General features: G+C 42.5%; 1 protein-coding gene across 5 annotated transcripts in view; it reads right to left on the bottom strand.

Annotated features, from left to right (window-relative positions):
- Positions 1 to 15,654, bottom strand: part of PRR5 (proline rich 5) — a 144,955-nt gene that overhangs the window by 80,059 nt on the left and 49,242 nt on the right. For 4 of the 5 annotated variants that reach the window (XM_044994959.1, XM_044994977.1, XM_044994941.1 and 1 more), the window contains one exon: positions 2,661 to 2,920. In XM_044994959.1, the coding sequence (XP_044850894.1) occupies positions 2,661 to 2,791 (131 nt within the window). In that variant the 5' untranslated portion in view covers positions 2,792 to 2,920. The remainder of the gene's footprint in view (positions 1 to 2,660; positions 2,921 to 15,654) is intronic. The other variant, XM_044994968.1, reaches the window with a different exon arrangement.

Genomic DNA, 15,654 nt, shown 5'->3' with positions numbered 1-15,654 from the left:
CCCAGGGCCTACACCCCAGACCTCCTCCCCACCCAAACTCCCTCACAGAGCCTTAGGCAGGTGGGGGGCGGAGTTCAGGGTGAGGTGGGCTCTGAGTGTTCTGGGCCCCACCAAAATTTCTACAAACCTGCCACCCCTGATACTTGGGGCGGGGGGGTGAGGAGGCAAGCAGCGAGTTGGTGGCTGGAGGGGGGCATCCATTTTCAGTATTTTAATTTTTGGTACTGCATTGATTGACTGCTGTGTGCATTAATATAGTGACCTCCTGGGTCTTTGAATGAGGCTTTATACTTGCGGTGGGGGAGGGTGGTGAGCGGCGAGTCGTGAGGCGAGCGGGTGGGCAAGCAGTGGGTGGGCAAAGAGACGAGCAGTGAGCCAGCAGGGGTTCTAGGGGCGGGCATGGGGGTTTCTGACAGGGAAGGGAGGAGGTGAAAGGAGGCGAGTGGTGGGTGGGGGACTGACTAGGAGGGACGCAGCAAGCCAGCGGAGGGCTAGGGGGTGAAGAGGGGGATGATGGTGGGGCCGAGTGGGGAGGGAGTGGGTCCTATTTTACTGCTGTGATCTGATCACCCTATGGGCGCCGTTTCTCCCCCCACCCAAACCTTCCTTTTCGGCCCACAGCTGTTTCGCGGGGCGGCGCTGGAGAAGGAGGGTTTGTTTCCATGGGGCGGGCAGCGCTGGGGGAACGACAGGATATGAGCTGCATTAAGTTGCAAGAAAGAGCTACATTTATCCCTTTGTTTTGCTGCAGAGAGGGCCTTCTATTATTTACTATGAAATGCAGGGCCTTCACTTAGGCTGCTGTCTCTAAAAATCACTCATGTTTTGTAATATTTATCATGACTTCAGAGCACATTGGCACACATACACTGATGCTCACTCTGTTTGAAAAATTAAGCAGTGTGGGTCTTATAAAGCAGCAGCTCCGCTGGCTTCTCCAGAGGGATTTCAAAGATGCATGCTATGGAAGTTCAGGATGCCAGTGTATTCACAGTGAAGGGAAAGATGACCTCGTGGCAAAAAGGAAAGGTCAGTCACCGAGTTCACAAACCAGTAAAGAGATTACTCACACATGGTTTAAACAATACATGATGCGTGACTGATTAAATGCACAGGAGAGCTAACAAGTCTCCTACACACAGATGGGAAATACCCACTGATCATAACTGTACCCACCTTTTCCAAATTCAAAAATAAATAAATCAATAACCCGCTCTTCTCTGACCAGTTCTTGGACTGTGTTTTGCACCAACAGTAGAGACAGTGAATGTGAACAATGCTCATGCAGCACCACGAGACCCCTTCCATACCGTCCCCTAAACCCTCTCCATCTCACTATGCCAGGCAGCCACACCCTCTCATTCAAATCCGTCCTGACAACTTGCTTCTCCCAGGAGGCCCATAAATGCTAATCTCGGCCAGTGAAAGCTGTCAGCACATCATTATGAAAAAGTTCTGAGGACCCAATTCTGTCACCCTGACTCACACCGAGCAGCCTTTACGCTGCGAGGAGCCTTACTGATTCCCGTGGGACAAGTAGCCAAGTGAAGTACTACTCAACACAAGTAAGGGTGGCAAATCTTGAATTAGCACCGTCATCGGGATCTCACTGTGCATACTTGTATTAAACTGCAAACTTCTCAGGGCTGGGACAGTGTCTCCTTTGTGTCTTGTATTGTTATAATGCCTAACAAGCTGCTCTGATAATAAATACATGAATGAATGAATAAATAAATAAATAAATAATAGCACAGTCATAGTGATAGATGATGTGGTTTCTTGGAATCTTTTTTGCACAATGACATAATCCTATTAGGAAATTTGTTCTCCTGGCCACTCCAGTGATTTCTCTCTTAATGTAAATATATCTCAGTGCTTTTTAAAAATACCTATCAGTAACATTTCCCAAAGCGCCTAAGTCCCATTTTCAAAAAATTAACTTAAGGCCAGCTTTTTTAAAGGTGTTTAGGCACCCTAATATTAATGGGAGTTAGGCACCTAAATACCTTTTAAAATCTGCGCCTTAGGCACCTAGCAGTCAATGTCTCAATTAAAGTCAATGGGACTTAGGCTCTTAAATGCCTAAATCACTCACTTTGGAAAATGTTCCCCTAAGTTACTTGAAAATGTTCCACTATCTATTTTGACAAACTGTGATAGCCATAGAAATCATACACAGAAAAAAGTAAGCCTGATGGATTATTTCCCCCCATTCCAAAACATACAAAAAGCACAGCAAAGCAGAACATACGCAGACACTTTTAAACAAAACCAAATCAACCTTGAACTAAAATGTCTAGCAAGGTATAAGAATCTATTTGTATGTTGGTGCTTTGAAAAATTTCCTGCCTGTCAGAATGAAGCATAGGTTGAACCATCTTCAGGAGGGCAAATCTTATTTTTCTGTCAGCATTCAGAGAAAGGTTAATAGCAGCCTCAAAGAGTTGCTCCTGTCTGTTATTAAACGTGTCTCTGGTTACATGTTATACATTAATGCAGGAGCCAATGTGTTGTTACGTTCCTGAAATAAAGCACTGTTAGGAACAAACTATCCCAGACTGCGAAACAGAAAGAGACGGTAATTGTGGAATTAAGCATGCCAGCTGCTGTCAGAGAGTTTAGAGGCTCCAGGTGAGGAAGTGCATTGAGCAAGACCTTACCTGTTCCAGGTAGCGTTGGAGCAGGCCCGTCGCTGCTGGGTCCCCCGCTCATCCAAGGCTGCCTGCTCTCTCTTGCCCAGATCACTGAGGCTGGGCGAACTCATGAACTTCAACCTGCGAAGAGTCCTCATGGTCAAATGTGTGTTTGTGCGTGGCAGCTACAGATACACCATCCTTTTTACACACACACACACGCAGCTGGAGCAGCAGCAGCAGCAGCAACGCGAGCAGTTCTCTCCGTTTGTTGTTCAAAAAAGAAACTTAAAAAAAAAAAAAGAAGAGAGAACCAGTCTCTACAGAGCACACCTCTGCCAGCAAGAAAACAAACCTTTAATCAGATCAACTGTGACGTCATAAACTGTGGTTAATAATTTCTCCAGTCCTTTTAAAAAATTAAAGCCAAACTTCTTGCTGCTGCTTTAACAGTTTGCTGGGGCCCCTTTTAACCAGCAGCTGCCCAAAGTGGAAAGATTTCCCCTTCCTCCGCCCTGGTGCACCAAAAATGAAGAGTCTCATTCAACATGCTGCATGCTCCACCTGTCATGGGAATTGCTGCTTTAATCAGACAACTGGTTTTTTGAGTTTTTTTTCCCCCAGCCCTCTCTCTTCACTCATAACTGGAAATGAAATCAGAGGGCAACGGAAAAAAACAACAACCAACCAATACCGATGCACTGAGACTTTATTGGAAAGTTTCATAACTGCCTATGCCCCGCCACGTTACGACACTTACACACACACACACACGCGCATACACACACACACAGCACAAACCTACTGTTTGCCTCAGAGGCTGTTTAAGCTGAAAGCGTCTGATAAGCCACAAGAGTGAGAGTATTAAAAAAAGAAAGAAAAATGAATACAGACCAAAAAGTAGAAGCTGGTGCTTTCATTTTGTGGAACTTCAGAGGTTAAACAGAGTGAATAAGATGATTAACTATTTGAGATTTATTAATGTTTTTTTAATTGAAATAACAGCTTCACAATCCGGGGCACGTCTAGTCTCAACAAAAGCCCCAGCTCAGTTATCTTCAAAGTGAAGAACATCCTGCTCTCTCTGATACTGTGATATTTATGAAAATAATGGTGGAAGATTCTAGCCAATGTTTGACTTGTTGCACCAAGATTCTGTTTCAAATCACAATTTTTTCCTTATCATTTAAGTACTGACAGACCTTTGTAACGAGATTTCTAAAAAGAGAATAGCTTGTAATATAGCATCAGGTTGGACATGCATCAGGTGAGCATTATACAACACTTGGGGCCAGATTCATGTTAGTAACAGATTATTCAGCAAACAGCCCAACTTAAACCAAAAGGACTACTTGCAGAGTAAGATACTATTCAGCATAAGGGTATCAGAATTTGGACCTTCTTGTAGGATAACATGGCACAGAACATTTATAATTATTTGTTTCATTTGTTTTACTTCTATATGAAAGTCAGCTGCCTAGATCTGTGAGTAAATTTTGAGTATATGTAGGCTTGGAAGGATTTGATTTTTATTAGCAAATGTCAGTAAACATCAATTTCACCATACACACGCAAACTGATGAAAAATATTTCCATCGATACTTATCGAAATGTACAGGAGAAAGAAAAATGCTACTTGAGAACTTATTAGAGTTTGATTTAAGGATATTTACTTTGTATATTTTGATGTGTGATGTTGACAATCTGTGTTTTAATGGTTACAAACATTAACTTTTTGAATCTCAATGTCTACGGTCATTAAATAATTATTGCCTGACCTGCCCTTTGTCTGATATGCCCCCCATAATTTCCTACAACTGTAAACAATAAAAAGAGAAAAAATGCTTAAAAATAAACAGATATTATCCTTCAAATTCTGCCACGCCTAAGTATATGTATGTCCTTAATAACAAATTCATTATAAGTTAGAGGAGCGAAAACGGATTTTGAAATTCATAGATGCCTTATCTGAATCAATAATTTGTAAGCATTGTCAAAATCTGAATTTATTTATTTATTACCTCTTCCCCCACCCCACAGCCTGAAATTTGGCTCAGCTCTTTGCATATTGTTTGGGCGGGAGGGGGAGTTGATCAGATCACACAGGGGGAAAAAAAACCACATTTTATCTTGGGCTAATATTAATGGTCAAGTGAAGACTAGGTTTAAATTTCTGTTGGCTGCCCCTCCCACCCAAAAACTTGAAGTATGGGAGATGGGCATCATAATGTATGAAATATGAAAAAATCATTTTTAAGACAAAGATCTAAATCTAACCTACCTTTGTACAAAGACTTGGTTATTTCTACTCTGTTCCAAATGTTTAAACCCCTCAAACAAAAAACAAACAAACAACAATCCACTATGTACAAGGCAGCAAAGGGAAAACACAAACAGTATATCACTGTATTCTAAACAATGAGATAGCTTCTACAGCATACAAATCAGTGACCTCAAACAGATACAGTAGAACCCTGTTTCTTCAAATAGGATGGACATTTAATTTATCTGGATGAACAAAGGGGGAAATTGGGGAACATAATTTGTATTAAGGAGACTTTCTCTGGTGAGGTGGTTCAACTAAGCAAGGATTTACTCTGTTTAATTAAATTACTAGCCGATAACCCAGTTAATCTGTGCTAATGTAATTCTGTCTTGTTTCGGTTTCTAGTCTCCTTTGGAGGAAACAATTACTGCCTCTCACCTGTTGTGAGGTTTTACAAAATGTGGATTAAATTTTTCTTGGAAGTTTAGTTCCTTCTCCTTTCTTGACAGCACAGGAAAGCTTGCAACTGCACATTGGTTATGCCTGTATATTAACAATTCTCTTAATACAATGATCATTTTTAAACTCCTCTCTTAATTGCTCTTCTTCCTTTGAATGCTCCACTTGCTCACTTGAGTAATCTCAGTGCTTGTGATATGTTTTCAACTGCCCATAGGAAGTGCTGCTGAAAAAAAAGCAGTACCGGGCTTCACACGAAACTTGCTAACAGAAGGAAAAAAACTCTCTCATTCTGTCACTTCAAATTCCACGTCAATAGCTGAACTGCACTCACGTCTATCCAACAGTCTCAATAACTGGCCTCTGCTTTTGAATACTACATTCAGAGTCTGCGCTACACACAAAACAAACCACAAGGGATGAGAATCATTTCTAATTCCACTACAGTTTTCTCCGTTCAGTAGAAGTGGGCAGGGTTTGTTTACACTCCTTCTCCCTCCCACTAACCTGGAATCTATGCCTCCACCTGATCAAATGTTGATTTACAGATAAGCTACTTTGCTTTCAATGAAGATTGCCTACATTCATAACAACAGAAGGGTATTTAGAACCTACTTTCATTCACAGACCTCAATCACTGTAAGCATTAACTAAGGGCTTGTCTAGCTGGTGAAACCAGAGTAGCTAGTGTGCTTTAAATTAGCCTCCTACTTTACTTCTCACTAACAGCTCCATGTAGACAAGTCCTAATTCAGCCTGAAATCCCTGGGAATCAGGCAAAATTTATTACACCCATTTAAAATGAAGCACACGGGGAAAGCCGTAGATCACACAGTGCACCAGAGCTGAGTTGTGAATAGAACCCAAGAGTTCTAATTCCCAGTCCCATACTGTAACCACTGGCTGCTAGGCCATGATGCTAGGAAAAGCATAGTGCTGCCTGGCGTAAGGGGCAAAGAGGAAAGAAGGGATGGTTAGGAGAGGGGGGAGGAGCAACAGTGATCCCTGACTGACTTTGGCTGCATCTACTCTTAAACAGTGGTGTGTAGACGAGAGGGACTACACATGTACTTTGCAAGGCTCTAGCAGCAGTAAAAGGGTCCCGCGGTGGTGAAATGCTTTGGGAGCAGGCTTTCCCTGCTGCCAGGGACTTTCCCCACTGCCTCCACCCTGGCAGAGCCTTTCCTCACGGCTGGATCCTTTCTCTGCCATGCGGAAAGGCTCTGGCAGCAGGACACTACATTGCTAAAAATAGCAGCACAGAGGTGGAAGGCACTGCCTGGCATGTAGAGAGCCACGCAGGAGCTCTCTGGGCATTCAGGTGTGTAGGACGCTTTACCCACCTAAGCCTTACCTCAGTCTATGCTATTTATACACATGCTAGCTGGGTGTGCAGTCTCTACACTACATGGTGCTGTAAGTATGGACGGAGCCTTTGAGAGATAAAAGGGCAGGGTGCTGCCATTGCTCTGCAACCTCCTTACTAAAAGAGCAGCCCCTAAACACCACTCACTTCAGAGTAAAGGGTTTAAATAGCAGGGACTTTCTGAAGGCTTAAGGATTGCACAAGTTTTTGGGATGAGCTCACCAAAACCAACTAGTGACACAGGAAAGGGAGAGGAGTTGCCCTGGCTCCATAATGAATAATTAATGAATCTTAAATACAAACAACACCTGGCACTTATATAGAGTCAAGCCCCCCAAGTACTTTACAGACATTAATTAATTCAATCCTAGCACACAGCCGTGAAGCAGATAAGTATTACTGTCCCTTTTTAACTCACATGGGACTGTAGCCTAAAGATTAAGTGACTTGACCAATGCCACACAGTGAGATGGTAGCAGAGTGGGAACAGAACCTTTAAGTCCAGTCTCCTATGCTAACTACTATACACAACACTGCCACTCAGCCATTCTTCTTGGTCTGATCTTTGGAAACCTGTTCTTCCCTCCAGGAGGACCCAACAAGTGAATACGCAGCTTGCACAAAACCCTAATGAAGTCAATGGGACTTGGTATTGGTGCAGGGGTCTGTTCATAATGAGTCACTTGCAGGACCAGGATTTAAAAAGACCACAACTTTGACATCGAGTAATGACAGTTATGTGAGTTTACTGAAGGGAGACTAGTCTCCCAGTACACGTGGACAGTCCTAGGTGGTGTGCACTGTTGTTGCAGCCCAGTGCCAGGGCCCTGCATGGAAAATAGTTTAAAAAAATAATTTAAGTAGAACCCTAAAGTGTATCTATTCTAAATAGAATATGTTACTTTGAATGCTGTATTTTAATTATTATGGTATTGCCAATCCCAAGGATTCAAAAATCTTGAGTCAGGTCCCACCCCCCCGCCAAAAAAAATCATGTGATTCGTTTAAAAATAATAAATATTGGGTTCTTTTTATTTGCCTTCTGGCTTTTGAGCTTTTTGGGTACAATTGGGTCACATTTTCAAGCTTTTCTGAACAACCAAGTGGGCCAGAAACTTATTTTTTAAAAAAAAAGCAAGCTGAGATTTTCATATTATTCACATGACTCCAGGAGCAGGGGCTTTAATAAACACTCCAAATATCAGGAGACTCACAATGAAATAAAGCAAGCTGGCAACTGTGTTGGGCCAAATTATTCCCTCAGTTCCACGCATGTCACCACACTGACAACAAAATGAACACAGCAGTGATCATGATGAATGTATGGGAACATAACTCAGAACAGAATTTGCCCTGTCAGTTATTTCATTAGAGATTTGCTGGGTCTTTTAAATTAAATATTGGCACTGGAGAAAGATCTCTTTTTAATTAATACGAAAATGCGAATTCCTTTAATTTTCCCCACGTTTTAGGGGGATTTGAGGGGAGGGGAGAATTATCCTAGAAATGCTGATTATTCTTTTGAGTGCAACTAAATAACAGAGAGTTGAACTCCAACTCTTTACAGAAACTAGTTACAAACCCCACTAGATGAATGCACTTTTAGATTTTATAAACCACACAGCTAAACTGAAAACATGCCTCAACACATGCCAAAGCCAAGAAATTAGCCTTCTGAAAAGCCACACTTCTTAAAGGCACAGAGCATCTTGTTCCACCAGCAGAGGAAAGGGGAAAGAAAGCTCTGCTTGGCAGGAGGGAACGGGAGTGGAATGAAGAGGGAGGAGGGGAAGCACTATAACTCTGAATGCATCAATTCTTTCAAGATAATCTCCCCTTAATGCTCCCTTGTCGGTAGGAAAAAAAGAACAGTTGAGAGTAAGGAAAGTATAAAACTGAATTTGCAACTAGTCCATGATAAAGAACCTGGAAATAAAAGCAGCTCACTAGGGTAGTTCCTGCTGTTATTTACCACGGCTGGTCCTATGATAGCAATAAAGTGTTACTGTAGAGTGTGGCCTGTCGTCTGACTCATCACTTTCTAACCTCAGCTCTATTCCCATAACTCCATGGAGCTCTTTGCAGAGCCTCACATGAGGGGCTTTTGCTTCATCATGGTGTGTGGGGGGGAACTTTGCTGCACAGGTGGCATCCCCCTTCCAGCCAAGCAGGAGGAAATGAGCCTATGAAGGATCCCCTCCACTGAGGTCAGTAAAGGGGACAATCTGGGTCATGCTGCCATTTTGCACTAACTTTTATAACTGCAGCCACTCTTTAAACATATGAGATGTGTTCCTCAATTGGTTCAAGTCAGTGCAGTTCCACTGACTTCCACCAGGCAACATCAATTTACCCTACATGAGGGTCTGGCTTATTATTAGTGTCTGTGAGAAAATGTACTGGGACACTACCAAGTAAACAGCAAGGATTCGGGATAGAAGAATACTCCTCACTTTTTAAAAACAAAATTATTGTATGCGCACAAATGAACAAGCTCAATGAGCACTAAGGAAGAGAAATGTGGTCTAGCACAACAGTTGGGAGTATAGGCCTTAAAGGCCATGAATTCCTAAATTCCTATTCCAGCTCTGGACTCTCTCTATGGCTTTGGGCTCTCACGTAATCTTTCTGCCTCAGTTTCTCCATCTGTAAAATGAGATAATTCAGACCAGCTTCACAGGACAGCTGAAAGGATGGAAGGATTAAGCCCTGATGCTGCATTGCCAACTGCACAGCTGAACCCCTCTACTGGGCAGAGCCCCCTTTAACCTTAGTGGGGCTCTGCATGGCTGCGGATTCTACGCTGTTAGTTCGTAGGCTCCAGTGCAGCACTAACACCTTAAACCTGTCTCTTAGGTTTACAGTGCCTAGCACAATGGGGTCCAGATCGCCGATGAGGTCCCTACACACAACCGTAATACAATACAAATAAAATAAATAAATAAAAATGACGGTAAAACATTCACATCTAAAATTTCCATTAAATCCCTTTCCATTCCCCAAACAGCAGTTAAAAGTGTGCAACACATAACATACAGTATGCACGTACTGTATACTGCTAATTCTCTTCTGCGCCCCGCCCCTCCCCCCAGGAAATATTGTGATTGAATAAGAATCAGGCCATGTTCCTGAAGCTGTTGCCTGTTATGTCGCAATCAAAAAATGCCAAGTGTTTCCACCAAAGGACAATGCCGGCAGCTCTTCTGTTTGCTCATTATCTCCTTGTAGGGGTTGGGAATTAAAGTGAGCGTTGTAATTAGAATGAATATGGTGGAATGTTAGGTGAGGAAGAGGAAGTGAAGATCAGTGCCTTAGTCTGCATCAGCTAGATCATCTGTAATTCTCTTTCTCACCCTTCACTTTAATAACCTACAGGGGCTTTTCTTTATCAGTACTAAGACCTCTGGGCAGCACCAATTCAAGGTCTCAGTGCCACCCACGCACCCAAAGCCACTGTGGTACAACCCATTCTAAACAGTGTAAATGGTATGAATGCCAAACCAAACACATGGCTTTGTTAATAAATGGAATATAAAGTGAAACATAAACTGATGTTTCGAATTCTGTCCAATAAACAATTTCATTATTTAAAATGTTTTTTATCTGTTTTTACAAGATCATGGTATAGTAAAAAAATAATCTTAAAAAGCAACTAAGATAATAATGTTTATGACTTTTTTTCAAATGCTGTGTGAATTCTTTCATAAATTGCTTACCATGCATGATATTAATAGGATCTCTGAACACTATGACCTTGATGGGACAGTTCGAGTATCATTGTACTTTTTTCTACAGTTATACATGGTACAGTGCCTTCCAAATATATGAATCCTGGGAGATCTGAGCTGTGTGCTGTGCCGCACTGCCCTTCTTACATCCAAACTGTTCCGATTCAAGGTCTTCCAAGAAGGCTCTGATGGTCTTGGAAGGTCACCAAGATAAAGAGCCCACTTTGGTAAGTAGCTGAGTTTCTAATAAGTTGCAGTGGTAGCCAGCTGTTAACAGTAGAGCTCTGCTTTCGTGCTGTTAACATGTTCATGTGAGAATTATTGGAAATACGGCCCTGCTTTAAGATTACTGCCAATCCCCATGAGAAAATCAAGTAGGTCAGCAGCACAGTACTAACCAATGAAGTGGGAGCACTTCATATTTTTTGTATCAAAGTATAAAGGATACTTTGAGCTTCTTTTTCTGGGTCCCATAGTGCTTTTCCTTAAAAGTACTTTACCTTTCTGCAACAAAGTGTTGAGTACTGCAAGAGCTACGAAAGCCTGGCCATCAATATAGATTCGCTTTTTAGAACATGTATCATTTCCCTTTGGCCTTGGAAAGATTCATTTTTCAAAAGCAAAAGTTACCTTTGAGCACAGTCCACGTGAAGTATGGCCTATGAGGAAATTACAGCTTCTACTGAACTCTCTTTTATAAATGAAACCAAACATTTTAAAACTGGCCAAAGAAGTCTTGCTTCTTGAAGAGAGCAACTCCAAAATGGCAGCCACAAGCAGCGTGGTGAGATTTTGCAGCTCCTGCAGTGCAGGATGTGGTATGCCACATTTTAAAGTGATGACCTTGTACAACCATTTCATACAAATGATACTTACCACCCACAGGATTTTAGCCTAATTTAGAGCACCTATATATAGGTTAAACAATAACTACAGAGCAAAATGCTGGTGCTCAAAATACCAAAGGTATTTTAAACTTCCACATTTGATTTTAAACTTCCACATTTGAATCTTTCATGTTCCCTGATGTCACAAGATTAGCAGGTCTCATTTTCTGTGGCATCCCAGCATGTACTGTGCTCATGATGTCACAACCACTATGGAAGCCCAAGAAAAGCCCACATCTCACGTTGAGAGGGTCAGGTGAGAGCTGGAAATTTAGAAAACTACACAACAAGGTTTGTGAAAATTCTTAACAATGCCTTTGGCTGTGTTTGTCATCTAATCATTACACAATCATCTAATACCTCCTTCCCACACCAGCCTCAAGTTCCAGGCACGTGTCGCAGTGGCTGACAGTATAGTGCATATATGGTCAGTATAGTGCATACTGAGTTGCCATTCAGAGTGGAAGCTAGTGTCAACATCAGGGCACATGGAGAAGAAGAAGAAGAAAAAAAGCCTGGAAGAAAACCTGCATTTCCGTAAGTCCCAGTCCTGCACTTTTATCCAGGGAGCAGAGCTTCCTCTCTCACAGAGAAACCCAAGTGGGGAAGCCTGGGGATGTGAAGAAAACCCCATGAGGTTTCCCGTCTGGAGCTTGACATATATTGTTCAGTCATGCAGAGGAGGGGGTTCTCCTACCAGTTAAAGGCCAACTGGTTTAGGTCCTCTTTTCCTCTATAAAATGAACACAGCCTCCACCCTAATCCTTTCCTTCAGTCCTGAGACTGGACAGCGGCAGTAACCTCACACCTTTCTGTGCAGGACAAGGGACAGTAAAACATGGAGATGTCCACGGTTCCTGGGAAGGGGAAATTTCTCCTGAAATTTCTCCCCAAAAGGAATTCTCTTTCTCCCAGTCAGAAGTTACTGGTAAGAGACAGATTCTGATACCCGCACTCATCTTGAATAGCATCTTCCTCCCTGAACAGGAAAGTACTACTCACCATGAGCAGGGGACTCAGAATCTGGCTCTTAATTTGTTAAACATACTTAACTGTTCTGTCTTTACAGACATTGTCACATAATTTGGTACCATATTTAACTGACCTTTACATTTTCAAGCTGATATGTTTAAGTCACTGAGGGGTGGGAAGCATTCTTCAATCCTGAGAAATTTGTGGTTTGTGCCAATCTCTAAAGCAAAACCAGACAAACCAATTTGAATTAGTTTACATCTTTAAAAAATTCAGCTAGGCTGAGTGCCAAGTTTCAGCCTTGATATCTGAAGTGGCTAGGATATTAAATGACAAACACATTTAAATGCCAACTAGGAGGGTTTAGGAAGGGAAGGCTAGCAGACCCTTACCTACAGCAGTGCTACTGGACTCCACTACTACGCTATTTCATACCCCTATATGACAAGGTGTGCAGTCATAAAAAAAGCCACACACATAAGACGCAGGCTTGTAGCACCTGACAATTAGAGCAGGAGTTTTTAAGACCCTGTACCCTGCCCTTAGTTTTTCTTCTTATAAAACAAGTAATTTAAAGAGACAACAAGTACCTTTTGTCAAATGGGTTTTAACTTTTTATTTGGCTCCCCGCTGCTTATAAAATCTACTTAGAAGTTTAAAACTAGTATTTCTTCCCTGGCCTATTTAGTCCTTTTCCTTCTGGAAGAGATTTTCTCCCCCCTTTTTTTTCTTCTTTAAAGTGTCTGAACCAACTGAGCCTTTCAACTAAGGATCATTCACATGGCATCTTTCCTGAGCAGTGCTCTCTCCACTGGCTGGATGACTCTGCAGGTCACATGCACTATGGACTTGCCTAGACAGTCGGATAATGTGCACTATGGGGCTGTGATTTTAAAGGACACTAACGTATTGAGCATCAACTGGTCCATGTAAACCCCACTGGTGTTCACTAATGGTTCCCTAGCAGCGCCCTTTAACATACTAGTTCAGAAACCACACACTCTGCAGTGCACGGTTACTCCATGAAGATCAGGGGTTCTCGAACTTCATTGCACCATGGCCCCCTTCTGACAACAAAAATTAATACACAGTCCCAGGAGGGGGAACCAAAGCCTGAGCCTGCCCAAGCCCCACGGTGGCCAAAGACAAAGCCCAAGCCCCACCATCCCAGGCAGGGGGGTGGGGGCAAAGCTGAAATCCTCCCCAGGCAGAAGGTCTGTAACCTGAGTCCCACTGCCCAGGGCAGAACCCTCAGGCTTTGGCTTCGGCCCCACGTAGCGGGGTTGGGCTCTGGCCCTGGGCCTCAGGAAATCTAAGCCAGCCCTTGTGACCCCATTAAAATGGGGTCCTGACCCGCTTTGCGGTCCCAACTCCCAGTTTGAGAACCGCTGGTGTAGATTAACCCTTAGAGCGGCTAATGGTTTTGCTTTTTAATTTCTTGGTCACAATGTTGTATATTTAAGAAAATGACAGTTAGGGTGGGATTTTCAAAAGTGCTCGGCCTTGCTCTAAATCTGCTCCCACTGACTTCAATGTAAAACTCCCTTTGGCTTCAGTGGAGTAGAGCTAGGCCAACACAGAGTGCTTTTGAAAATCCTGTACCTCACAGTCCAGAGGACATGAAAGGAAGGCTTGTAATTTACACAGTGGGATGGAACTTCCTCTGTGAACTTTGGCAAGCTCTGTGATCTCTCTATGCCTCAGTTCAACACCTGTAAAATGGAAAGATAATACTTGCCTGCCTTGTTAATGTAGATGAGATGCACAGATGTCACAAGGGACAATTACACAGAAAACAAATTAATTATCAAATAAGACCGACCAAATGTTAGGCACAAAGTGCACTGAAGCCAATGAAAACACATGTGTGATGACTTCAGCCTGACCTGTTCTAGTAAATGATACACCACATATTACATCAAACCAGTAATTTAATTCTGTTGTAAATATTTACACTTTTTTGAAGCAATTGGTCTTTTATTTGTCTTTTAAATAATTGCCTTTATCATTTTATTTTTTAAATGCATTGAAATTTAAAAACCAACCTAAAAGCCTATGATGGCTCCTAAAAAAAAACAGCTTCTTCGGTCAAAGTGATCTAATGGCATGGGTAAGAGAAGGCTGCAGAGCCAAGCACAGCTGTTCCTTCTAGTGGAACAAGTTTCAAACTCTCCAGGTTGGGTGTCAAAGGATTGCTGTGCTCAGGAAGCCCCCCATATGCCCCAGCTCAGATTGTGATTCTGGATGCAGTTAACAGAGCTACTTGCTCGATGCTCAGCATAAAATAGGTATGGAGTGCATGGAACACAGGCTCAGCCCTACTTCCTTCCTGCTCTGCCAGAATAGCTGGCCAGATGAATACAGAAGAGTAAACTGCTCCAAAAAGGGGAGTGAAGTGACTTCCCCTCCCCCCACCACCATCAGGGCAAGAGGGGAGTGGAGGAGGAACAGAGAATGTCTGAGTCACGTATTCATTCTCCGCTATACTTTGGAGGTGGTGCAGCTGCATGTTAGCCTCTACTCAGAGCAGATATAACTTTTAGATAATGTTTTCACCTCTTAGCTCATAGAGCTAGTACTTACACTCTAATTCCATGCAAGCACCCCAATGATTCAGAGCCTACAGTCACAAGCTGGGTGCTCCACGTCCTTTTAGGAGGTGCTTTAAACATCACTTAGCAGGAAGTTCCTGTACCTCAGTGAAAAGCTAGCATGTTTGTCAAACCTCCTTTCATTTCATTATTGTTTTGTTCTAAATTCTTCATAATCTGGCATCAATTTGGGGGTGGGGGGGGAAATGCATTATTCTTAAATTCTGGTTTTCTTATTTAAGCTCCATCAGCCACAGCCACTTCAAACAGTTTACTAGATGAGTCAGCGCGGCTAGATGGATCGGCCAATTTCATAAAGCTGCAACAGGCTTCAGACTAGTGATGTCAAACATCAAAAGGCTCAGAGATCCTTGTCAAATAAGTTCCCAAAGCTTATCTGAAAATTGTCTCCGCCCTGTGATCTTTACTTAGTCAAATTCCCACTGAAATCAATGAAAGTTTTGCTTGAGTAAGGACTGCCAGAATACATCTTGGATACTGAAATTCACATGAGGTCAGAATTCTGGCAAGATTTTCAGTTCTTCCTGATTTTAGTGAGGGCAGGCATACCTAAACAGCAGTCTTTCTCATGACATTTTGGTTTCTCTGTTTCTAGGCCAAGAAAAGAGGAAAAGGAAAAGGAAAAGGGGATGGGGGGAGGGAAGAGAAGAAAAGAAAAAGGGCGGCAACCACATTTTTCCAAACCTTGGGTCATGTTTCATTTTGATTTTAGTTCTTTGCAGTGGTTTGGC

Source organism: Mauremys mutica, chromosome 1, assembly GCF_020497125.1.
Source record: "Mauremys mutica isolate MM-2020 ecotype Southern chromosome 1, ASM2049712v1, whole genome shotgun sequence".
Classification (NCBI taxonomy): Eukaryota; Metazoa; Chordata; order Testudines; family Geoemydidae; genus Mauremys; species Mauremys mutica.
Note: the sequence above shows the minus strand (reverse complement) of the source record. Positions and strands in the feature narration are given on the sequence as shown.